This window comes from Heteronotia binoei, chromosome 1, assembly GCF_032191835.1.
Source record: "Heteronotia binoei isolate CCM8104 ecotype False Entrance Well chromosome 1, APGP_CSIRO_Hbin_v1, whole genome shotgun sequence".
Classification (NCBI taxonomy): Eukaryota; Metazoa; Chordata; class Lepidosauria; order Squamata; family Gekkonidae; genus Heteronotia; species Heteronotia binoei.
In genome coordinates, this window is record NC_083223.1 from 62,309,768 (window position 1) to 62,335,198 (window position 25,431).

A 25,431-nucleotide genomic window follows, 5' to 3' on the forward strand; every position below is an offset into this window, starting at 1 on the left:
TAAGGCATTACAATAGAAAAGTTTTTTCTTTTCCATTCTGAACTTAGTGCATCATGTAAGACTTCCTATTTCAAATTGGAATAATGCAATTTTAAAAGGATTGTTTGTTTCATTGGGTCCAAATTTAAATCAGTTGTTAAGCTTCCATTGTCAAACGTACATTTCACTGCATCATGAAAGTACCTTAAAACAATAACCAGAGGAACAATAAAATTCAACCCAGCTGCAATAACTGAAAGGAAATGGAACATACTAAGAAGTCAATGGATACCAAAACAACTTCCCATCCATATGACATTCATTCACAGAAAGATAAATGTTGAGCAAGATTATTGCTTCTGTTTTTTCAGAATCCTTTTGAGTCAGTTATATGTACACTATATGACCATATTACATCGAGACTTATAGCCAAGTACCTAGTAACTGGGTGGAATTCATAGAACAGAATTTTCCTGCTTTCTCCTTCCGCTACAGACCACTACACCTCTGGAACTGCTGCCCCTAGGATTCAGAAAAATGGTGTCAGACATAAGGTGGTGTCAGACATAAGGTGGGAGTCTATCATGGGGAGGGGGGGTGTTAGAAAAACTTCACCCATCAGCTGATAGAAATGCCCTTAAATACGTGTTACAATGTTCAGTCATTAGTACAATGTTCCGTAAAATCGTAACAATGCACAAGAGTATCTTGTATCTTAACTCTTCACTTACTTCTACCTGATACAAGTAACAGGACACTGCCCACCACCCCTCACTGCCCTCCTCCACAATGCCACCCTGCAGCACTGTGCCCCACTGCCCTCATGATGAAGCAGGGCAGGGAGGGCACCCAGGAAGGGAGGGGAAGGCACACAAGCCAGCCAGCTGGCTAGCTTCAGTCTGCCTCCTTTCCAATCGGAAAGGAGGTGGAGTGAAGCCAGTGGGCCAGTACCCAACTGCTGGCTTTGCTCCACCTCCCTTCTGATTGGAAGGGAGGCGAAGCAAAGCCGATGGGCTGGCATGCAACTACTGGCTTCACTAGACCTCCCTTCCTATTGTGAGGTGAAGCAAAGCCAGGCAACTGCTGCACACCCAAGGCATTTGCCTAGGGTACTGGGAGGGGGGGAGCACCCAGTTCAGCACCCCCCAGCCTGGTGCCCTAAGCAAATGCTTAATTTGCCTAGTGGAAGGGCCGGCCCTGGCCTGTGCTAAACATGCAAGAGTATTTTATAATGCAAATTCCCCCAATGATATACATCAGCGGTGGCCAACAGTAGCTCTCCAGATGTTTTTTGCCTACAGCTCCCATCAGCCCCAGCCATTGGCCATGCTGGCTGGGGCTGATGGGAGTTGTAGGCAAAAAACATCTGGAGAGCTACCGTTGACCACCACTGATATACATGGGTGTTTGTGCAAAGAAATTGCCTGAAAAGAAAGGGACAGAAGCCAACAGTTAAACCAAATCAGGCTTTCTCAGTAACAGCAGGCGAAGAACAAAATCTCTTTAATGGAGAGCCAGTTTGGTGTAGTGGTTAAGTGTGTGGACTCTTATCTGGGAGAACCGGGTTTGATTCCCCACTCCTCCACTTGTACCTGCTGGAATGGCCTTGGGTCAGCCATAGCTCTGGCAGAAGTTGTCCTTGAAAGGGCAGCTGCTGTGGGAGCCCTCTCCAGCCCCACCCACCTCACAGGGTGTCTGTTGTGGGGGAGGAAGGTAAAGGAGATTGTGAGCCGCTTTGAGACTCTTTGGAGTGGAGGGCGGGATATAAATCCAATATCTTCTTCTTCTTCTATTATTTTATTTATTTTATTGTGTTTATGGATCACATAATCCCTACATTTGTAGGGCTCTATGCAACATACAATGTTATAAAAACATTTAAATCATAAAATCAGTATGAACTGTAAAGGTATGTAAAGGTAGCCCCCTGTGCAAGCACCAATCGTTTTCGACTCTGGGGTGATGTTGCTTTCACAACGTTTTCACGGCAGACTTTTTACAGGGTGGTTTGCCATTGCCTTCCCCAGTCATCTGCCCTTTGCCTCCAGCAACCTGGGTACTCATTTTACCGACCTCGGAAGGCTGAGTCAACCTGGAGCCAGCTACCTGAACCAGCTTCCGCTGGAATTGAACTCAGGTCATGAGCAGAGGGCTCCGACTGCAGTACTGCAGCTTTACCACTCTGCGCCACGGGGCTCTTAGTATGAACTGTACTGTACATTAATTTTAAAAATCAAGAGGCAAAATCTGCAGTTTCCTCCCATTTCCAGCCTTTGGGCACCTTGTAGATATGGAAGAGAAGAATTAAGTTGATCTGAGGGGACAGAGAGCAATCGAGTCCACTTATCTGTTTGGGAGAACAGTACTACCTGTCTCATTCCATTGCTTTCCGTGTGTCTTAGTTGCCACCAACATCTGCTGGACTGGGCCCATGGAATGAGAAATGCAATTTGATCTGAAAGACTCTCACAGCTGTCACAAATTATCTTGTTTCATTCCATGGAGAAAACACAGAGACCACCAAAGATATCATAAACCAGCTGAGTGTCAAAGACTGCTTAAAGGGGAAGAGAAGGATTCCAAAAACTCCTTATCAATTTAGAGTCTAAACAATTAGTAAAAGTTAAAAGGCAGTTTTATGACATCAGGAGATGCAGCAGAGAGCAACTACACTGCCAGCACCACCTTACTTCATCGATCTGAAAGAATTATTAAGGGTCTAAGAGAAAGATCTCTATTGGTCACAATTTTTTACATGACCAATAGTTTCACAATGATTCCTAGAAGCTATGGACTGGAGAAACTTGGCTAATGTTTTGCTTTTCTTTCTAGACTGTATCAGTTTCTGTTTCTGTGCTGACACTCAGCTGCATTGCCCTGGATCGATGGTACGCAATTTGTCACCCTTTGATGTTTAAAAGCACAGCCAAGCGAGCGAGGAAGAGCATCATCATTATCTGGATTGTGTCCTGCATTATAATGATTCCCCAAGCAATTGTCATGGAGTGCAGCAGTGTGTTGCCGGGATTAGCCAACAAAACCATCTTGTTCACTGTTTGTGATGAGCACTGGGGAGGTGAGTTTTCATTATGAAAAAATTCCTATAAAGAAGTGAGATTCCTATACAATAGGCTTGTTTAGCTATCTCTTCATTGGGTGGCATTAGTTAAAACCAGGACTTTGCAAAAAAATGTTACTCTGAATTCCCTCTGCTGTCTTCAGTTCACCTACTGATTGACAAAAGCAGGGCTTTTTTTGTAGCAGGAACTCCTTTCCATATTAGGCCACACCCCCTGATGTAGCTAATTTTCAAAGAGCTTACAGTAGGCCCTGTAATAAGAGCCCTGTAAGCTCTTGAGGGATTGGCTACATTAGAGGGGTGTGGCCTAATATGCAAAGGAGTTCCTGCTATTAAAAAAGCCCTGACAAAAAGTTTTTTTTAAAAAAAATTTAGTCATACTCTTAATCAGCCTTAGGTCCCAGTGTGAAACATGGGGGCTAATGATGATGATGATCATGTAGGGGCATACTTGGAAAACAGATATATAAATGTTTTCATTACAATGATAGTAAGAAATAGTAAGAAATTGCACAATTGATTTTATTTACTCTTTTGCTTCTTTTCACCATGTCATATTCTGTTATTCTATAGCTATGCATTTTTATATGTGTTGAATAAGCATTCTTAAAAGTTTAAGATGGAGCTCACTGTGTATTGATTTCAGTTGAGCTTTTGCAAGTGGTCCTAGAACTATTGACCAAAGGTGAAATTGACCCAGGTAGGTAGCCGTGTTGGTCAGAAGCAATAGAATAGATTCTGGTGGCACCTTTCAGGTTAACAAAGTTTTATTCAAAGTAGGAGCTTTTGTGTGCAAGTACACTTTTTCAGATTAAAAAAAAAATGAAAGCCAGCATTCCTATCCACATGGAGGACGTTTCCATGTGGTGCTATTAAAATGGCCCCTCTGGGTGTTGCCACATGGCTACCTGCAGTATTGATGTATCAATGATAAACAAGTAAATCTAAAAGGGCTGTCAAGAGTATTTATGCAAAGGTGAGTTTCTGGCCAGATATTTTCTGGCCTGAGATATTCCAGAAGACCATAGAGATCAATCAAAATATAATATTGAAGATTTCAGATTGTGATATCACATGACTTTTGCAGTCACAGAAGATAACAGTTGCAGAATGAAGTGGTCGTGCTGTAAGACACACAGACTAAGATATTTCTCTATAAACCCATTTATTGCTTTAGAAAGGTTTTCTTATACTTTCCAACAGAGGATGCCAAAGACAAAGATAGACTGCATAGGATTATCTGTACTCTTAGAAGTTTGACACCATGGTTTATGTTTCACCCTTCCCAGAATGGTAAAAGTGCTGTAAGATTCATTTGCACACATGCCAGCTCTTGATGGAGAATTCAAGCATATCTTTTCTCCACAGAAGAGTGTTAGATTCAATTTGCTTTAGAAATTTAGAGCTTTTTCTTTTTTTTAAAAGACTTATTCATATGTCAGGGCTCCCATAAATGAATTTGTGTGAGTCATTTTATAAGGAAAGCAAAGTCTTTAGACTTTTTCCAGTGCCACACTTTTCAGGTTCCTTGAGAGGAAGTCATGACATAGCCTTACGACAGGAATTATTCTTATAGTACAATCCTAAACAGAGTTACAACCTGCTAAATTCACTAAAGTCACTATACATAGAAGGTGATAACTCTGCTTGGATTGCACTGTTCATCCCAGTTCAGATGCATTGTGACACCCAAATAATTGCCTGTGAAAGCACATGGGGCCAACAGCAAGACTACAATGTTATGGTTATTGTGTGAGCATACCCATTGCATGAACTGCTGTGTTCATGTGGGGCTTACGTAGGCAGTGACCATGATTTTCCCAATCACTGCATCTTCTACCCCCCAGGACCTTACCATTGTAGAAACCACAGCCACAGCATACATTGATGCTACCAAAAGCCATCTTCCACTCAATCCTGAGTCCACTAGCAACATCACATATCCACAGAATCCTTGGAGGCTTCTGACTTTCTGAATTAGCCCTGTAAGGGTAAAAGAATGTACAATGCAATTAGGGTTGTCAGGTTCAATCATCTCCCAGGTTGGGGGATTTGCGGGCTGTTCCAGTGGTACCGCTGGCTCCCCCCTTGCAAGAGGCTGTCCTTGATGAGAGGGGCCTCCAGCCTCCTTCACTCTTCCCATCTTGTCAACAAGTTGTAATTACTGCTACATGGGAGGAATCTCTTTGTTTTTGCTTAAAGGGCAAGGATTCCTAAGCTACTGTTATGCAAAGTATGTGTGCTGGGTTTTCTTTGAAGTTGCAGTTCCTAATGCTCACCCTCTCTGAGGCCACATCAAAGGAAAATGTGCCTTCTCCTCCCACCATGATCTATCAACAACCTGTGCACAGCTTGGCACCACCTATATTTTTGTCTCTTAAAAAGAAAACCTTCTTAAGTTGTGAAATTAGAAGCCATAAACCTCTGAAGGTTGTGGAAATATATGCTGCAATTATACTTGCATTCTGTTGCCTGAAGGTCACTGTGCAGGCAGGTGGTGGCTCTTGATGAGATTTCTTAGTTCTTCCACTGGGCTGCCGAGAGCTCAAATATTTCAAATAATAGTAATTTCCCCTGAAGTAAAATGTCCAATTACAGTCATGTTCTCTATCATGGCAATGGTGTTGAGGTTCCTTACTTAGAAGCCCTAGAGAGTTAACATAATCTCCTTATGTATGATGTATACTGTGTGCTAAGAGAAAGATTACTCTTTCTGGTCTATTTTATGAGAATTATATAGATTAATTTGTGAGAGCTTACAGTTGCAGCAGACACTAAATTGGAACCCACCTACAAACATCAGCGGGGGAAAAGGAGTTGCTAAGTAACACTCCACAAACTCTCACCCAAGAGCTTGAAAGAGAATGTGTGAAGTGTTTTAAGAGATGGGTTTGCAATTTCCAGCTTCTAGTTATTTCCCGCCTACCTTGATTCCTCTACTTACTCCCCAGTTTCTGTCCTGGGCCTCATATTTCCCTGTTCTCCCAAACGGCAGAATTCCTCCCAAGATTCTCTGGTTCTCCAAAATCCTGCAGTGCCTTATCTTTGCCCTCTGGCCTCACTGTCTGATATGGGACAGTGAAAGGAAATACTGCTGATCCTTCTGTGGAAGATACCTTAGAAGGTGAATCAGTAGACTAGTTCTCATGATGAAGAATTGTTATCTCCCTGTGCCATAATTAGAGTCAGGCAGGTATGTATTTCATTTAGGTCATATTGTACCAGTGACCCAAAGGATATTGTACACAACACTATTGACTATTGATGGTGTTGCTTAAGCAGAATGGCAATGCCTTCCAGCTACGTTGAAGCCAGTGGGTCATAATTGTTGCCTGATGATTGTAATTCTGGATTATATGGGTTAAAAAATGTGGAGGCAGCCAACCAATTATACTGTACTATGGTCATAACATAGTACATAATTTTTGTTGCAACGTTAAATAACCACTACAATGTCAACTGAACATAGGAGAGTGCTATATACTGTATTTACTCAAATGCAGTACTAGGTTCCCCCCCCATATATCCCATAAAAAGTGGGGGTCATCTTACATTCACTTAGCATACAGTTATGATTAGTGATAATTTGTGTGTGTGTGTCATTTGCGGGGGGGGGGGGGGGTCCACTTGCATTCAGTAAATATAATACAGATGTAATTGATGTACTTTTGATTTTCTTTGCAGCTGAAGTCTATCCAAAACTGTACCACACATGTTTTTTCCTAATAACATACATGGCTCCACTGTGTCTTATGGTGTTGGCCTATTTGCAGATATTTCACAAACTATGGTGTCGACAGGTAAGCTGTTGCATAACTCAAGTGTACAAAACATCTGTTTTTGCTGTCCATTTCACAAAGTCTCTTATCCCCTAAAAGAGATATTTTAGATTCAGAATGGTGTAGTGTGGGTTAACGATGTGTATCAGGGACAAAATATTTTTTAAAAAAGTAATACCATTCTATATAGAGCCATCAAAGCCCATGAATCGATGTAGCAAAGATTATAATAAGTGCACTTCAATCCACATGCTCTTACCTAGCATATTTGATGCAGAAATGTAATGATACTCGATAAGAGTGGGTTATTTTCTTCAGTATTTCATTAGCATTTTGAGTCAAGGGGTAATAAAAGTAAACTGGACAATCACCTAGAATGGAGAGATAAAAGCACTGGAAACATTTCTGAACCATTTGCATTGCACTTTACACAACACATATATTATATAATTTGCTTATATACTATTTCTGTAGCAACAAGATGGTTTACAGGAGTATCATGGGTTTTTACTCCCCCAAGCCCAGGAGAATCAGAAGCCCTATTTTAAAGGCAAGACAAAACAAGTTACAAAAGTCCTAAAGAGAGATTAAGTCCCCTCCCCAGGCTAAAACAGTAGCTGCCACCAGTCCCTTTGACTATTCCCAACAGCTGCAGAGTTTAGAGACAAACCTCTGAGTCTTTCAAGAAAGTCAACCCTGCAAGGTTGGCTTGCAGTTCTGAGTTTCCAAACTAAAGCATTAACCATGGGTGAGCCATCCAAAATTTTTGGATTTTACTTTTGAGGCTGTAGGAGACAAAGATCCACACCAGTTTAAAAAAATATAACTTTGTTTTATTAAGCACGCACAAATATTTTAGAAGATATGCCATGTGAAGGAAAGAAATAATAAACTAGGCTTTTCCAGCATAGCTAAATTTAGAGAGCAAAAGAGTTACCACAAGATTCCAAACAGATTTTAGGTTCAGCATCTAACTCTGTTTCTCAGAGAGAAGACAGGACCTTAGCTTTGGTTAGTACTGAATATTGACTTGCTAAGTGATTACCCAGCTAACACCTAGACAAAAGGTGAACTAACTTATAGAAAAGGATTGTGATTGCCTCTGAGTCCTAGAACCAATCACAATCCAAGAGGTGATGTAACCTCTTTCCGTCGTAACTAGGGCACATGGCTACATGCTGCAGGGAGTGGTCTCACTTTCCCAGCATCTGAGGCTGTTGGAATTTTCATCTGTATGGAATTTTCCTGTTATGAAGCCCTGTTAAGAATGGTATGGGCTTCACCCAGGTGCAGACAGTTTGCTTGAAGGTCACTTACCAATTGTCTCTGTGAGAAAATATTTGTGCAGCCAAGAAGCCTAGTCAGGGTTTTTTCAACACGGGCCTTCTTGATAGGTTTCCCAGCCTCCCATTGGGGAGGAGTTTCCCCCAGTTTTGGGGCCTCCAACCTGTTGGCACGGAGTGGCCAGCGGGGGATCCCCACCCCCCAAAGAGCTCCATTGTGCCCAACATGCCTGGTGTGATGACATCACCTGGAAGTGATGTCATCAAGCCAGGCATGTCACATGGAGAATGCTCCAGCAATTTGGGTAAAAACTCTATAGCACCATAGAATTTTTATCCAAATGGTTAAAGCATCCCCAAATGACATGCATGGTGCAATGACATCACTTCCAGGTGACATCATCGTGCCCCTCATGCAAAGCACATGCAAGAAACTTCTCTCCGCTGGGAGCCAAGTAAGACCTTGCAACCCTACTTCTTGACCATAATTCTGCAAAGAACCAAACTTCTTTACAAGGAGGTATTACTACTTCCACTTACGGAAAAATAGCACATTTTTGTGTTTCAAGTATAGCTGTCAAAGTGAACAAGACATTATGGAGACTTTATTTTGCAAGCCTACTTGGCATAAACTGTGAAAAGATTTGGTGCTTTTGAAATGTCAATTGCATTGACAAGGGTTGGCCTTCTGTCATTGGTTGTTAGAGCCATCAGAATTCAGTTTCCTGCTCCACCCCATGGTGTTCAGACTCATTAAGAGAACCTTCTGTTCATTAGTTAACTCTTACATTCATGGAACTTAATTGGAAACCAACATGTGACTCTGACTGGCTTAAAGCTGCATTTGCTGGGAGAGAGTGTGTCCCCAAATATTGCCTCCTATAAGTTCCTTCAAGTGAATATCTTAAATATGATGCAGCAGTGCAGCTTCATAAACTGTGGCATCAATGTGGCAAGCCAACTGAGGGCAGTGCCTTGATACCGCAGCATGATCTGGGGCTTCTGTGCTTGAAATGGCTGTCATCACTGAGTACAGTGTCACATAAAGCTATTGCATAGCACTGAAATAGCTCATCATACCACCATGTTTATGAATTCCCCTCCTCAGGCCTCACTTGAGTCTAACAAATGTGACTTCAAGTTCTGAACTGAAGATGCATGAACAAATGGCAATGATTTTTGGATGCAGATGGTTCATTTGCATTGAAATCAATGAGGTTTTTAATAATATATCTGCTTTGTAGCTTCAGCTGGCCAATTGGTATAATGAGTTTTCCCTTGGGGCAGACAGCAATAATTAAGTTTCCAATTACTATGCTCTGTTAGATTCCAGGGACTTCAGCCGCAGTTCAGAGAAAATGGAAGCCTCTGCAGGCTACGGCACAGACCCGGGGGCTGAGGCCATCAGCAAAACTGAGGATTAGTGCAGTGGCAGCTGAAATCAAACAGATTCGAGCCAGGCGGAAAACAGCACGTATGCTAATGGTCGTTCTTCTGGTTTTTGCACTTTGTTATCTGCCAATTAGCATTCTCAACATACTGAAAAGGTAAACTTCACACACAGATAGCAGTAGCTAGATGGCAGGATATTTTTTTTATTGTTGTTTAAATGTACTAACTGGCTGCATTGTTAGGGATGGTTTTGAAACGGATACCTTCAAATTAAATAACCAAGAAAGTAAGATTCCCATTGCAAGTATAAATGAGTTGAATAAGCATATAGATAAGGACCGTTTTTGCACACAGCTTACCACGCAGTCACAATCCTGTTCCCTCCGCAGCATCCGGTCGGATTTCCCACCATCTGCGCCGGAGTTACAGGAAGTGCCGCAGCTTTTGCGTAGCAAACGTAAACTGGGTTTTAGCGGTTTACGTTTGCTATGCAAAAGCCGCGGCACTTCCTGTAACTTCAGCACAGATGGTGGGAAATCCGACCGGATGCTGTGGAGGGAACAGGATTGTGACTGCGTGGTAAGCTGTGTGTGAAAACGGTCAAGGTATTTGCAATAGCAGTAAAATAGTAGTAGTGGCAGCAGAAGAAAAGGCATTCAGTTGTAACAACAGCATTAAGTTGCTGTGATGTTACTAATATGTAATTTTAACTTCTGGGAAATAGAGGTGCCCAACTAGTCACATGGAATTCCCCTTGATCAGGGCTGTTACTAGAGGATGTCAAAGCTGGGCGCTTTTTTGGGGGGGAGGGAGATCATCCAAAAAGGCAGGGTGAGAGAATCCCTACCCTGCATGGCCTACCAGATTAAGGGAACCCACTGAGGATGTTTTGTACGAGGGCTCCTGAATGTCAAAGGAATGAATCAACAGGTAACTTAATAACATTGCAGTTGTTCAGCACAGGCTATAGGACTGCTCATCATAGGGTTGCCAGGTACAAACGAGAAGCCCCAGGAGACTTTGGGGGTGGGCAAAAAGTGAGGTCTAAAATTTCTTTGATCTCTGTGGACTGGTGAAATCCTAGAGTGTCAGTGACATCAATTCTGAGTTGTAGTCAGAAATTACGCTGACAATGTTTTTTAATCTTGACTGTTGGTCATTATTTCTGCTATTTAAAGTCTGTCTCTCAGATCCTACTAGTAGTAGAATCTATCAGTCTATATGGTTCAGTGGACTAGCGCCACAAAAGACAACATTGTCTTTTTTGTCATTTCCAGTAAGAATTGGCACTAGAGCTGCAAGTGTTTTTGAGTAGTGTTACAATGCACATTCCTGGAAATGGCTCTGACCTGGATAACCCATCTGTTGGCTATCCCACTGTCTGGCATCAATCAAGGGCCTGGGTCTTTTCCATTCTGGTTCCAGCTCCCTGAAGAGGTGAGAGGGGCTCTGACCTGGATAACCCAAGCAAGCCCAATCTCATCAGATCTTGGAAGCTAAGCAGGGCTGACCTGGCACCTACCTGGAAAGGAGGCCTCCAAAGGAATACCAGGGCCGGGGCGCAGAGGAAGGCATATCAAGCTACTTCTCTGAAAAATGTCCAAGACCCAATAGGGGTTGCCAGAAGTCACCATAACTTCCAGGCATGCAAGCACACCCACACACACGAGGTGAGAGGGGGCACCCTTCTTGGGGACTTTCATGAGGCGCTGCAAGGCCTGTCTATTTGCCAGGGCCTTTGAAGGGGTTTGAATAGTATTCATCCTTTAAGGGTGGTAGGTGGAGGGATTTGGGACTTGTTATTTTATCTTTGGTTTTTGCTGAGGATGTTCTAACTATTATTGTAAGCTGCTTTGAACCAAGCGGAAAGGCGGGATATAAATGTTTTAATAAATAAGCAAATAAAACTGTCTCCACCTGCCTCTTAGAGGTTTGGGGTCCAAGTGCATCTCCTTGAGAAGGTTGTTCCATAATCATGGAGCCGCTGCTGAAAAGGCCTCGACTTGCATTCCCACTACACAAGCCTCTTTGACTGATTGGACAGTCAAGAGGGCCTCTCCCTGGGATCTTTGCTCCCAGCCAGGATTGTAGGGGAGAAGACTGTTCTTCAGATATTCTTTTCCCAAGCCATGTAGGACTTTAAAAGGTGAAAAATAACACTTGGGAGCAGACTAAAGCCAGTGCAATTGCTGTAACATTGGGGTCATATGAACCCAGTAACTGATCCTGACCAGCGGTCTGGAAGAAGAAGAGAAGAGATTGGATTTATATCTCACCCTTCACTACCCAAAGGAGTCTCAGAGTGGTTTATAATCTCCTTTCCTTTCCCCTCCCCACAACAGACACCTTAAGTAGGTGGGGCTGAGAGAGCTCTCTCAGAACTGCTCTTGAGCAGAACAATTCTGAGAGAGCTATGACTGACCCAAGGTCATTCCAGCTGCTGCATGTGGAAGACAGGGGAATCAAACCTGGTTTTCCCAGATAAGAGTCTGCAGACTTAACCACTACACCAAACTTGCTCTAGCTGCAGCAGTCTGTAGTAGCTGCACCTAGGAACAACAACCTCCCAAATAGGACTCAAAACACCAACAGGTGTCCCAGCAGGATACCATGGTCAATAGTATTGAAGACTGTGGATAAATCCAGCACAGCTAGCAGGGTGATACTCCCCTGGAGCTGAGAAACAGCCATCCATTCTAGCACCTTGCCCAAGAATGGGAGACTGGCCAGAAGTTTTCCAGCATGGCAGAGATCAGGGAGGGTCTTTTCAGCTTGGGTCTAATCACTGTCTCCTTGAGCACAGGTGGCACAACTCCCACCCTCAAGGAAGCATTTGCCACTCTCCTTACTCACTTCTGGCAGCTCTTATCAGCCAGGAAGGACAAGGGTCAAGGACAAAGGTGGGGGTCATCAACATTCCAATAATCCCTTCCGCATCCTCTGGTGCCCCAAGCTGAAAGGCATCCATGTAAATCAGATGAGCAGATGCCAAAAGTGCATCGTCTGAACATGCATCTGCACCAGCATCTCACTCAGAGTAGATCTGAAGGGTTTTGTTTGCAAAGCAATAAGCAAATTGATCACAGAGGGCCATCGTGTAGTTAGGGTCCAATTCTTCGGAGCGACGACATAAGAGCCCCTAAACTACATGGAATACCTCTGCTTATTTTATTTTTAGTTATTTCCTTTGATTTATATCCCACCCTTCCCACAAGCGGGCTCAGGGGAGGTCACAACGATAAATTACAAAAGCTAGAACAATTAGAATAGATATCAACATAATCAAAACAGTTGAAAAGGTAGGTACAGATTATAGTTCAACAATCATAAAGCTGGGAGTGGCTGGACCACAGCAAAGATATGAAGGTCTTAGCCTGCTTTGGCGGGGAGGGTGAGATATAAATCCAATAAAATTAATAAATAAATTAGTAGCAGTGTAGAGTTTAATGCAGCAACAGGGAGGCCAGCAGGTGGACGCCTGCCACCTTAACCAAAGGCTTTGTGGGACGGCTCTGTGAAACTGTAATAGGTCTCGCAGGGCCCTGATCTCAGTCGGGAGCATGTTCCGTCAGGCCAGGGCTTAATGGCTACACACAGACATGATGGTGACAGAGAAATATTGCCCTTTTGCCACCATCCCAGCCAAGGCTCTAGTATGGGCTCTATGCCATGTCCAGTCAGCCCTCCTTAGAAATTTGCACCAGTCTTGCTCCCTGCCATCCTCTTTCACTGCCATCAGTTCTCCTGTAAACTTGGAAGACTGCCTGGCTTTCTAGTTTAGAAATCAAGAGCAACATCAGGAAGCCAGGGAAAATCTATAATATTATCCTTGCATTTCACCCTATCAGGATTTCCATATTAGCTAAAGTATGCTGTGAGTTATAAAGGGCAATCCAACATGAATGGCACTACTGTGGTCTTAGCTGGAGAAAGGGGAAGTATTAGTTTGGCTGTCTGGCTTGTGTCTGTTAATTGGAGTAACAGACTTCTGACTGGATAATGTTTGTTTAAAAATGTTTCTGGTCATGATCTCCTCTTACAATACACCCCAAAGCTGCAGTCTTGAAGAAAGTCACCATTTCAGTGCCTGTTGATTTTAATGGAACTTATGTCTAGTTGAGTGCATAGTTAACAATGCAGTTAACTGTTGCTCTGATTTGGCTGTGTATAACCCACACGATAGCTCCAGTCAGCTGATTGCCATGGGGGGGGGATCCAGTCTCTTACTCCCCATTCCAGCTGCTCAGTATTATTGCAAGTGTGTGTGACTGTGGGTCTATGCATTTACCTATACTCAATGCGTTGGGCTGAAGAATTGCATGCAGGGTTTTTTAAAAGCAGGAATGCACAGGAACGCAGTTCCAGCTGGCTTGGCATCAGGGGGTGTGGCCTAATATGAAAATGAGTCTCTGTTGGGCTTTTTCTAAGGAAGAGCCCTATGTGAAACAATGGTGATGTCAGGAGGTGTGGCCTAATATGTAAATGAGTTTTTGCTGGGCTTTTTCTACCAAAATGTCCTCCCCGAAAACATCAGGGCCTTGCAGGACTTGCAACAATTCCACAGGGCCTGTAAGACAGAATTATTTAAACTAGCATTAAATAAATAATGGGGAGGTGACCATCATCTCACCACCCTGCAGCACTGATACCAGAACCACCCCAGTATAAATTCAGAGCGCCAAAGAATTATTTTATAACATCGTCAGATGCAGCGCTCAACAAGAACTGAAACTTGCCATTTAGATCCTAGTGACTGTATTGGAAATTATACTATATTTTTAAATTGCTTTGAACTGTCAGATTGTTTTAATGATTTTATTTTTATTTTGTTCTTAATACTATGTTTTGCCAATTGTTGTTAGCCGCCCTGAGCCAGCTAGGGGAGGGCGGAATAGAAATGCAATAAATAAACAAATAAATATATGCCCTGATAGCATGTATATTCCCTTCTCCAGCTATGACTTTACACATCGAAGCTTGCTTCTATGCATGCTGAAGTGTACAGAGCCCTAGCTTGATCAAATCCCAGGGGATGCAAATAGAAGATTTTCTCTCACCTTTCTACACAGTGCACTTCTGACTTGCATATACATTGCACATAAATAATTCTCAAAATAAAAATCTGAGTTTTCACTATTTTATTCTCTCCTTTTCTCTTGTAAGGGTCTTTGGGCTGTTTAACAATGCTGATGACAGAGAAACAGTGTATGCCTGGTTTACATTTTCCCACTGGCTTGTATATGCAAATAGTGCAGCAAATCCAATCATTTATAACTTTCTCAGTGGTAAGTTGATTAGTATGCTTCCTGTTAACCAGTACAATCAGCCTATCAGCAAATTTTTAAAAGTGCAATCTACTTTACGTGTTTTTGCAATGCTTATGGGTTTTTATCATTATTCCCGTTACATAGAGACAGGATCAGCAGCTTAGAGAAAATGGGTTGCTCAGCTCTTTAATACACATACAGATTTCCAGAAAAATTTTATATGTGACAAAACCCCCCAACATACATCCATATTTGGATGTGGTCAGAGGACTAAAGAGCACATTAAGACAGGAGATCCATGACTGGTCTTCCAAGTGTTTCACTCGTGGGCAAGAAGGTACCATTTTCAAGGCAAGAATTGGGCGTGTTTGACCCAGTGATCCTTAAAAAGGTGCTGTGGCACCCACCAGTGTGTATCCTGGAGCCCACTTCCTTCTCCCCCAAAGCTGCTCTTCCCAAAGCAAAGAACCAGTTCTGGGTTTTCTCCAATTAATTGGGAGAGGAGGTGCTTACTAAGAAGCCAGGTAGAATGTGTCTTCAGGGGGCACCCACAATGAAATAGCTGCCTTTGTCGTACAATGACATTGGCTTGGGACTCACAACATTCTGTGATTCTTCTTAGTCTCAGTGGTCTCGTGGTGCCATTACCAATGTCAGCCATTTTGTGTTGTCACAGCTCCATGTCAGCTATTTTGTGGTGGTGTCCACTAATTCTTTTCAAAATTCTGAAGTGATTACAAACTCAACAAGGCTGGGAACTTCTGGAAATTCTTTCCCCTCATGCTGTTTATCCTATCTAAATCTCTCCCCTCAAGCTGTTACTTGCTGACTAGGTTCCTTTTTATTATATCCCTGTACCATTTTCTCTAACAGAACAAACAGCAGCTTGAGGACAGTTTATATTGGGAAAACAGAAAGGGGTGAGAGTTATACATTGTCACTATATTATTTATACAATCAAATTAGCCTTTGTTGGCAGTTTTTAGTAATGCTCACACATATCAGGGCTCCCCAGGCCTAATGTGTACTTTGATAATGCTACAAGGGTCAAGCTCAGGGCTTTTTTTTTAGCAGGAATGCCCAGGAATGCAGTTCCGGCTGGTTTGGTGTAAGGGGGTATGGCCTAATATGCAAATGAGTTCCTGCTGGGCTTTTTCTACAAAAAACCTTGTGTGAAAAATGGTGATGTCAGAGGGTGTGGCCCAATATGCAAATAAGTTCCTGCTGGGTGTTTTCTACAAAGAAAGCCCTGGTCAAGCTACAGTAGATAAATTAATTTCAAAATAAATATTTATTATATGATGTACTCAATAGTAAAATTAAAAACATAGGGCCTGAATATCAGGCTGAATTAGAGTCGGAACAAGCTTTACATAAACTGTGATAATTTCCCATACAAAGTTGATGAACATATCAAATGACCAACACAAGACCGTATGTGTTTTGGCCTCAAAAGCCTTCCTCAGTGGTCAATAATACATACTGCAAAAAACTCCATTTTTAAAAAAAAAAATTACATCATACCACACAATATATTATGAGGTAGAAATTATTTTGTATTTTTTACAGATTTTTTTAAAAAAAACAATTTAGTATTGATAATGCTTATTTCCATTATAACAATTTATTTTTTCCTCTGTGCTCTGATATATTTTCAGATAACAACACTTGTTCAGGACTGATATATAGTAGTTTCTGGATGTGTGTGTGTTAAGTATTATTGACCACTGCGGAAGGCCTTTGAAGCCCAAATGCATATGGTCTTGTGTCGGTCATTTCATATGTTCATCTTTATATGGGAAATTATCACAGCTTGTGTAAAGCTTGTTCTTACTCTAATTCAGTCTGATATTCAGGCACTATGTTTTTAATTTTACTATTATGTACACCATGTAGCAGAACAGGCCTGCTCTGGCATGCAGGCCCTATTTCGTCCTGCCCTCCTAAGACACCTGAAGAGGCCTTTCTTTCTCTCTCAAGTAACCACTGCCACCACCTGACCTTTGTAAGGAATTGCACACTGGGAAGGTCAGGACTCCCAGCTTCCCTTCCCAGTTCTGAGGCCTTGCCTCTGTGTCTCCGACTGCCCCATTCCTAGTCACCATGGGGATCATTTACTGCTTTGTGTGCCACTAGAGGAAAGGCCACTTGCCAACTGACTGTATTCCCCCGGCTATCTTTTTAAAACAGGGTGTCCATGATGGTGGGGGGGTCTGTGAGGTACAGAGAACAACTACCAGCATCAAAAGTTATAAAGTATTTTTTCAAAAGAAAACATTTACAAGCCTACTTTTAGCACAGCACCAGATTGAGCAAGGGATTAAAAAGAAATGGCTAAACATAATTCCTCTGTCCCTCTCTATATAGATCCTTTATCAGATGTTAAAATATAGGACAGGCCCCTTTAGCTAAGGATGTTACAGATCTCCACAGAGTTTCCAATACTATGATGGTTTCTCCAACTCTTTAGGTGAGCACATGGTCAATGATTGCCTCCTCAGTAGACAGTTCTATCTGCTTTCGTGGTCTCCCAAAGAAAAGAGAATTCTTCCTTGCTGCAAGGAGTTTTTATCACATCTGTTTCTCTACCCACTGACCAGGTCAGGTCAAATCAGATAAGCCCTTCCTGAAGTCTTCAGAAATTTCTTTCCTGAATTTTTTTTCCTGGAGCCAGTCTTCCGAATTTCTGTTCCCTGCTTGGAAAGGGGGGAAAGCCTGATCCATCCATTATCTCTCATGTTAGATCTAGTAGCATTTGTGTGAAGGTGGGCTGAGGTACAGAGGTACATCCGGAAAGCATTTGAACTGACTTCCCTTCTTCCTGCCTGTTCTCTTCCCAGAGGGGGGGGGGAGCTTTAAAAACTCATTTCAAACCGCCAAAGGAAAAATGCATTTCTTCACACACCTGTTCCACCAGGCTTTCAGCTGAGGCAATTGGATGTCCAAACCTTCAGCGTGCTCTGCTATCAGCTCTGCTGATTATTAGCTCCACTAACATGCCATGACACTGCCGAGAGGGTTTTTACTGGTGTATCAATGTCTTCATTTTTTTTTGTCAAACTTCTTTTAACAGTTTGAATTTTAAATCCAACCATTGTTTTTATCCATCACAATATACCGTGATTTGTGGGCCACTCTGAGCCCTCTCTGCAGGGAAGATGGGATATCAATTAAAGTAAATACATAAATATAACAAATATTTGCTTTGCTATTATTTTATCTGCTGTAGTTTGATCCTTGTAGCATTATCAGCATATTTCAATCTGAGTTGTTTCCCCCCTTTTCTCCTGAATAGATTTTTCCCCTTTTGCTTCGCTTGTTTCTAATGTGTACGTGGCCTTTGTCTAAGATAGTGATGGATGAATGTCAACATTTTTATGAAAAAGGATATACCTAAGAAGTTAGCTTCTAATCTGAATCTGTTTAATGTTAAAAGCCTGGAAAACATAATTTTTACAATACAGTTCAATCAACCTGGAATCTTAGTATCTAAAGCAAGATTATAGCTAGAGGTCGATTTTGAAAATGGGCCACATTTGAGTTTCTCTGATTAAATATAATCTGTTTCTCAGCCAGACTGGAATTGGATGTTATGAAAATATATTATATGGGGGAAATGTGTATACAGATGTAATGTTATAGAAAGTCAAATCACATTGTTCAGTGCCTAATATGAGCCCAGCTTTGAAATTTATGTAACAGAAGAATATATTTGATCAAATCAGATCTGCAGGGCTTTTTTTGTAGCAGGAACTCCTCTGCATATTAGGCTACATCCCCCTGATGTAGCCAATCCTCCAAGAGCTTACAGTAGGCCCTGTAAGAAAAAGCCTTGTAAGCTCTTGGAGGATTGGCTGCATCAGGGGAGTGTGGTGTAATATGAAAAGGAGTTCCTGCTACAAAAAAAGCCCTGCAGATCTGGAAAGTTGTTCCAGATGATTACAACGATCTTTACATTATGATCCACTATTCAGAAAAATGCCATGCTGTGAGTTAATTACTTTGCTAGAAAGTCTGACAATTGCAGTTAGAATAACATCCATCTTCTTGGATGGATTTAGGGCCAACATGAGCAGTAGCTTCAGATAGCTTTCTGGTAACCTAAGACCCAGTACTAGCCCAGCATGCAAATGCTACACCAAACAGTTTTCAGTGCTAGTTGCCTTGAGCGGCCGTAATTTTATACTGAATTACATCCTTAAACAACAGGGTCTGGTTTCAAAGAGCCTTCCTCTAGAACAGGGGTGGCCAATGGTAGCTCTCCAGATGTTTTTTGCCTACAACTCCCATCATGCTGGCTGGGGCTGATGGGAGTTGTAGGCAAAAAACATCTAGAGAGCTACCATTGGCCACCCCTGCTCTAGAAAAAAGAGTGACAAGTTGGAGGAAGGCTCTTTAGGCTGCAAGGTTTCCAAACTACACTCAGTGGTATAGTAGGATAGTGTTTCTATTGTCTTTGTTTTACAATCATAGATACAATTTAAATTGTATTGGGTATTTAAATCATTATGCTTTAGAGAAGATAGGTCCAAAGTACTTTTGATACCTAGGTATAAATCACTCTAGAGAGAATTACTTTACTTGGCTCCAGGGCTTTTTTTGTAGCAGGAACTCCCTTGCATATTAGACCACACAACCCTGATGTAGTCAATCCTCCTGGAGCTTACTGTAGGCCCTGTACTAAGAGCCCTGTAAGATCTTGGAGGATTGGCTACATCAGAGGTGTGTGGCCTAATGTACAAAGGAGTTCCTACTACAAAAAAAAAGCCCTGCTTGGCTCCACAGAGAAAAGAGTTATTTGCTCAGTCTGGGAAGTAACTAGTCAGAGCTGAATGGTTTTTCCCCATGCTGAATGTTATACTGTCATCTCTGTGCTCAGCCACCGCTGCTCCACCCCATCGATTTCATCTATGAAGCACCTTGCTAGAGCAGGAAGTCAAGAGTGGTGCTATTGATCCCTGAACCTGCTTCAGGGAGCTCCTGAGAGACCCACAGCAGTCACTCAGCTTGAGCAGGGCACTTTGGTCTGAAGCAGAGGGGGCTGTGACTGGAGCAGATTTTTCTGAGACCTCATCCCAGCAATATCAGCTTGTTTTATCTGAAGCCAATGTCACCTTATTGCATCAACCAAAGCTTTATGACGGGATTCGCACTGAGCCTCTCTCTGCCTTCAGTTCCTCCCTTTCTCCCTTCCTATAAAAAGATGGAATATTACTTCCCCTTCATAGCATCTGAGCAAATAAGCTCTGACTCATAAAAGCTCAGGCTGGAATAAATGTTGTTAGTCTTTAAGAAGCCACTGGGCTTCTGTTTTATTTTGCTACAACAGACTAACATAGCTGCTCCTCTGGAATGAAAGGGGGGCAGCCTGAAACTCATCCTCTGAGGCCAGTTCTTCCTGCAGAAGTCATTCAATCTGGAAAGGGTTTGCAGAAAGGACCCTATGAGTAGGACCAAATGAGGTTTAAGTAACATACATTTTCAGTTCTTTCCCTTGCTTTGGTCTCCTGCCTGTACAGAAGCAGCCTGAATCATTTCCCTACCACCTAAATTCCAACTAGTGTCTGAGAGGTCCACTTGCATTTTTTTCCCACTGGTACCGGTACTAGCTTTGCTGGCAACATTAGGGCAGTACAGAGTCCAGACCCTCGATCCCTACTTATCAATGAGTCTGAAGATTGTGCTTGAAGACTTTCCTACATGTTTGGTGATCTCCCATGTGAGACACCCATTTGGCCAATAAATGATCATGAATAGGTGTTCAGATTGGATCAATCATATGTATTTTTTAAAAACTGATAACATACATATTATTCGTTGATGAACAATTTATAGTGTACATGTGTTCTGTTTTCCATGCTGCTGTTTGTTGATTGACAGGGAAATTCCGAGAAGAATTTAAAGCCGCATTTTCTTGCTGCTGTGACTTTGGCATCAGTCAGCACCAAGGCAAACGAGGCAGGGGACGGACAAGCACAGAGAGTCGGAAATCTTTGACCACCCAGCTCAGCAACTTTGATCCTGCTTCAAAAGTGTCAGAGCAGGTTGCACTGACCAATATAAGCACACTGCCAGCCAATGGCACTGGACCTATGCAGAACTGGTAGCTTCCACGTCTTTGGACCCCTTTTGGGAAGTTAAATTGGTGCATCCAGTTGATCAGACTGAAACAGAATATCAGACTGTGAACTAACATGAAGCCAGGTTAATATTCAACATGTGTCTTCTAAAATGGGCCACAGCTTTGTTTAGAACTGTATAAATTTTTCATATGATATGCTTTTGAATGGTAAGAAAACATTTAGAACATTAAAAAAGACATGTTCTATCAGTATCTTTGTTGGTATGGTTTAGGTTTGTCAACAAACAGCACATCTATTAGTTTACAAAGAGTCTCCAGATATTGACAGCAAGCCAGAAATAGGAGGGTTACATTAAAACAAACATGGGTGTAATACTGAAAACATCATTTTTGGAGAGAGACAATATGATGTAGTGGTGGGAGTGTGGGATCTGGGAGGCCCCAGGCGTGAATCCCAACTCTGCCACGAAACTTACTGGGTGACCTTGGCCTGTCACCCTCTCTCAGCCTAACCTACATCACAGGGTAGTTGTTGTGAGGACGAATGGAAGAGGTGAAAATGGTGTTCAAAGACATTATGTGCCCATATTGGAGAAAGGAAGCATTCCAGGGTTTTTCTTAGCATGTCAAGGTCTTTCTTAACTGAAGCAGCCTATTAGAATTGGTAAGAATTGAACATGTCCTTCATTTTTGGACTAGGATCTGGGAGACTAACGTTCAAATCCCCCTGGTGGCTTGCTGGGTGACCTAGGGCCCAGTCACACACTCTCAGCCTAACCTACCTCACAGGGTTGTTGTGAGGATAAAATGGACCTATTGTTGGTCAATGAGGAAAAAAGCAGGGTATAAATGAAGTTTTTAAAAAGAGATCTCTCCATCCCAAGACTGTAATCTCTTTTTTCATATCTCTTGCTCCCAGTGAAGTGCTCTTGCTGCCTGTGTCTTGAATAAATAGGAAGACAAAGGTGGGGCCCTTTGTTAGCTTTCCATCGCTTATGCATTTTTTAAAAGGTCAGAATGAAGCTTTCGATAAACTTATAACATGTCTTGAAATAAACAGTTTGGAATCTCTGGTATATGGTGCTGGTTTTCCAAAGCTCAAAGTAATCAATTCACTGGAAGACAACCAACAATTCACAGGACTAAACAAGCCCTACTCTTAAAACAGGTATCCTCTCATTCTGCTGTGTCTACTCAGGGATCTAATCAGAGGCCTGACAAGGGATCTTCCTTTTGGACTTCTGTGCCATTCTGTGCTATACTAGTCACTTGCCTGAAAGAAAGGCAGAGAGGTTAGTAATCCTCCTGAGAATCCTTTTTGCTCACAACATGAGTGGCATATTAGTACTATAACAGAAAATGACAACATAGTTCTAGGATGCCGTTTTCCTGAATTAGGGGATGTTTCTGCTAAGCAGAGCATGATCAATACCAATAAGTGCCCCACAGACAGTGCTGAGCAGGGATGAGGTTGGACTAGATGGCCTATCAGGCCCATCCAACTCTAGGACCTGCTTATCTCACTCCCCTACATTCTATCCCGGTCTTTCCATGACTCACTAGTCCCAAAAGTCCTTTCTGTTGACACTGCAGTGCACTCTCCTCTCTTGAGTTCCCCATTTGGACTTTCCTCTTGTTCGGGCTGCCTATAAAGTCCTGAACAAAGGAGGGAATGATGTAAACTGCTTTGGTTCTCCATCCCTACCCCCACGGTGAAGAAAGACTGTCATTTTCCTATGTAGAGGCTGCAGGGAGGGAGAAGGTGATGGAAACCTGAAGTCAGAGAGGGAGATAAAGGGAACTCCAGGTTAGGAAATTCCTGGAGATTTAAGGGGTAGGACCTGGAGAGGGTGGGATTTGAGGAAGGATAGGACTTCAGACAGGTACAATGCCATTTCCTCCTCGGGAACCACTGGAGATCCTTCAGATTTACAACTGCTCTCTAGATGGCAGAGATCATCTCCCCTTGAGGTGGTGGGGAGAGTCAATGCCTTCACTAGGTGGGTGGGAAGACAGCAAGGATGGCTGGCACTCACCAGAACTTCCTTCTAGAGCCTGTTGTATTTTTCTTCACAATGGCCCTACTCCTAGTATTGGATAAAGTCACTGACTGCACATTTAAAGTTTCAGTGACCTAAATCAATGCTAAACTTAAGTTTATGACTGAACTTAAGTTTGTGACTGAGTGTAACAGGAGGAAACTTTGTAAAAATCCAGTTGCAAAACACATTATTTTGTGTAGTGTGAATGTACCCTTTGTTGTTCTGTGCCAGCTCAGAATGTATGGCTGAAAGTTTACCAATCACAATCTGGACTGAACCAACTCATTCTAGGAATGCTGTACTCTATTTCTGAACATTGTTATTGCCAGCATTTGCGAGCAGGTGCAAGCCTGTCTGGTTTCACTTTCCCAGGAAGCCAGGGGAGGTAGCGAAGCGAAAGTGAGTCAGCATCACTGATACGGTCCTGACAGGGAAGTGTGTTAACAGGGGTTTTTTGTAGCAGGAACTTCTTTGCATATTAGGCCACACACTCTGATGTAGCAAATCTTCCTGGAGCTTTCAGTAGGCCCTGTACTAAGAGCTCTGTAAGCTCTTGGAGGATTGAGTTCAACAGGGTTGTGTGGCCTAATATGCAAAGGAGTTCCTGCTACAAAAAAAGCACTGTGTGTTAGACTTTGCTTGCACACACTGGAAGGCAGGGCAGATGGGTGTGTGTGTGGGGGGGGGGGGGGAGGGAAGAAGCACAGAGGCCCCAGCTCTAACCCACATAATAAGGAGTCAGCCAACCTGCCCAGAAATGCTTCACTAAGTTAATTGGCAAGGAGACTGGAGGGGAGAATAGTTTATTTATTTAAGGTATGCCATATTCTCAAAAGTTCTGATGATGTTTGAAAGATACAAGCTAAAGCTTCAACACTGCCCCATAACAACAGACACATGCACACACACCAAACCTGCTTCAGAAAAGCTCATGTCTGAGAACCACTGAATCGTGATCTATCAATGGCCACAATTTGGCATAAAACCACTAGGCAGATGTACCTCTCCCCTGACACAAGCTGCTCCCCTGTGGTTATGAGCCCTGGCATCTTCAATGTTTGTTTCTCAACCACTCCCTCTGCCAGCAGTTCCACTCCTGCTAGCAGAGCAGGGCTCCAATTGTTAGGTCACTGTGAGGGTATTAGCTACCCCCAGAGACTCTGCCCTTATGGCAGAGCTGAAACTGAAACCTCATATCGTATTTAATTGTCATCTGCACTCTTCTGTAAGAGCCAATTTCATACTGCCTTTATTGAGCAGGTTTCTCTGCTGCGTGCATGATTGCCAGTTGCTGTATCTTTTGGCTGGCAATGACAGGAGCAGTGCTGGATTAACCATTAAGCAAAATAAGCATGTGCTTAGGGCACCAAAGGAAAGGGGGACACCACAGATGGGATGGGGGGGTTTGCTTTTATTGCTTACTGCTGTTTAGTGTTAAATAAATAAAAAATAAAGTTTTATTTAATACAGTTGTGGGGTCTGCCCTGGTAGAAAACTGAATTTTTAATCTCTTGGTTCACCTTCAGCACTTATTGAGTCTTAATGTCTCATCAGTTAAGCAATGGGAGGGCACCATTGTCGGGCTGTGCCTAAGACATCTGTTGGCCTTAATATGGCCCTGGAGAGGAGTGTAACTTTGGCAGAGTTCATATTTCATACTCTTAGAATCAGGCAAGCGCACATTAAAAATAACTCTGAGCTTAAGTACTAGGGGGACTTTAGATTTGATTTGTTTTGCTAAGATGCCTTGGGCCATGTAGGCATCCTGATTTTGTTCCTCTAGAGCAGGGGTGGCCAAACTTGCTTAATGTAAGAGCCACATAGAATAAATGTCAGATGTTTGAGAGCTGCAGGGGAGGGAGGAAGAAGGAAGGAAGGCAGGCAGGCAGGCCAACATATGGGGAGGGAGACGTGGAAAGAAAGCAAATTTAACTTTAAATGCATTCTTCAAGCCACTGGCTAGCTTGGCTTGGAGAAGTGATTTAAAGAGACAAATGCCTTCTCCAAGCTGGCTGATGGGGTGGGGGTGCTTGGAGAGTCACACAATATATGTGAAAGAGCCACGTGTGGCTCCCTAGGCACAGTTTGGCCACCTTTGTTCTAGAAGTTGGTGAGTAAAGCGCTGGTTCGTTATGCACAGATGAATGTGCCTTATCCTGAATCAGACCCTTGGTCTATCAAAGTCAGTGTTGTCAACTCAGACTGGCAGCTGCTCTCCAGTGTCTTGCTACCTGATCCTTTTCACTGGAGGTGCCAGGGCCTGCACCTGGGAAGTTCTGCTTGCCAAGCGGATGTTCCATCTCTGAGCCACAGCCCCTCTCGTACACTGAAGTTCAACGTTTCCCCAGCCAGACGTCGTTTAGATTCATCCGGACCGATTTTGAGGACTTCTGCATCGTATACTCCAGAAAGCCGCGACAGGTGTGAAGCGGAGGGCGGGCTTTACCAGCAGAGCCCGGGAGAGTCGCACTTTCTCTCGGCTCCTGGCTGGACCAATCGCGCTCCTCCTCTGCCAACCGGGCGCTGCC

At 42.8% G+C, this 25,431-nt stretch overlaps 1 protein-coding gene across 2 annotated transcripts in view; it reads left to right on the forward strand.

The window, feature by feature from the left end:
- The window catches only part of HCRTR2 (hypocretin receptor 2), a 39,676-nt gene extending 18,600 nt beyond the window's left edge, over nt 1–21,076 (forward strand). For both annotated transcript variants that reach the window (XM_060258307.1, XM_060258316.1), the window contains exons 3-7: nt 2,812–3,055; nt 6,743–6,858; nt 9,447–9,667; nt 14,676–14,797; nt 20,660–21,076. In XM_060258307.1, the coding sequence (XP_060114290.1) occupies nt 2,812–3,055; nt 6,743–6,858; nt 9,447–9,667; nt 14,676–14,797; nt 20,660–20,886 (930 nt within the window). In that variant the 3' untranslated portion in view covers nt 20,887–21,076. The remainder of the gene's footprint in view (nt 1–2,811; nt 3,056–6,742; nt 6,859–9,446; nt 9,668–14,675; nt 14,798–20,659) is intronic.
- Nucleotides 21,077–25,431: the final 4,355 nt, after the last annotated feature.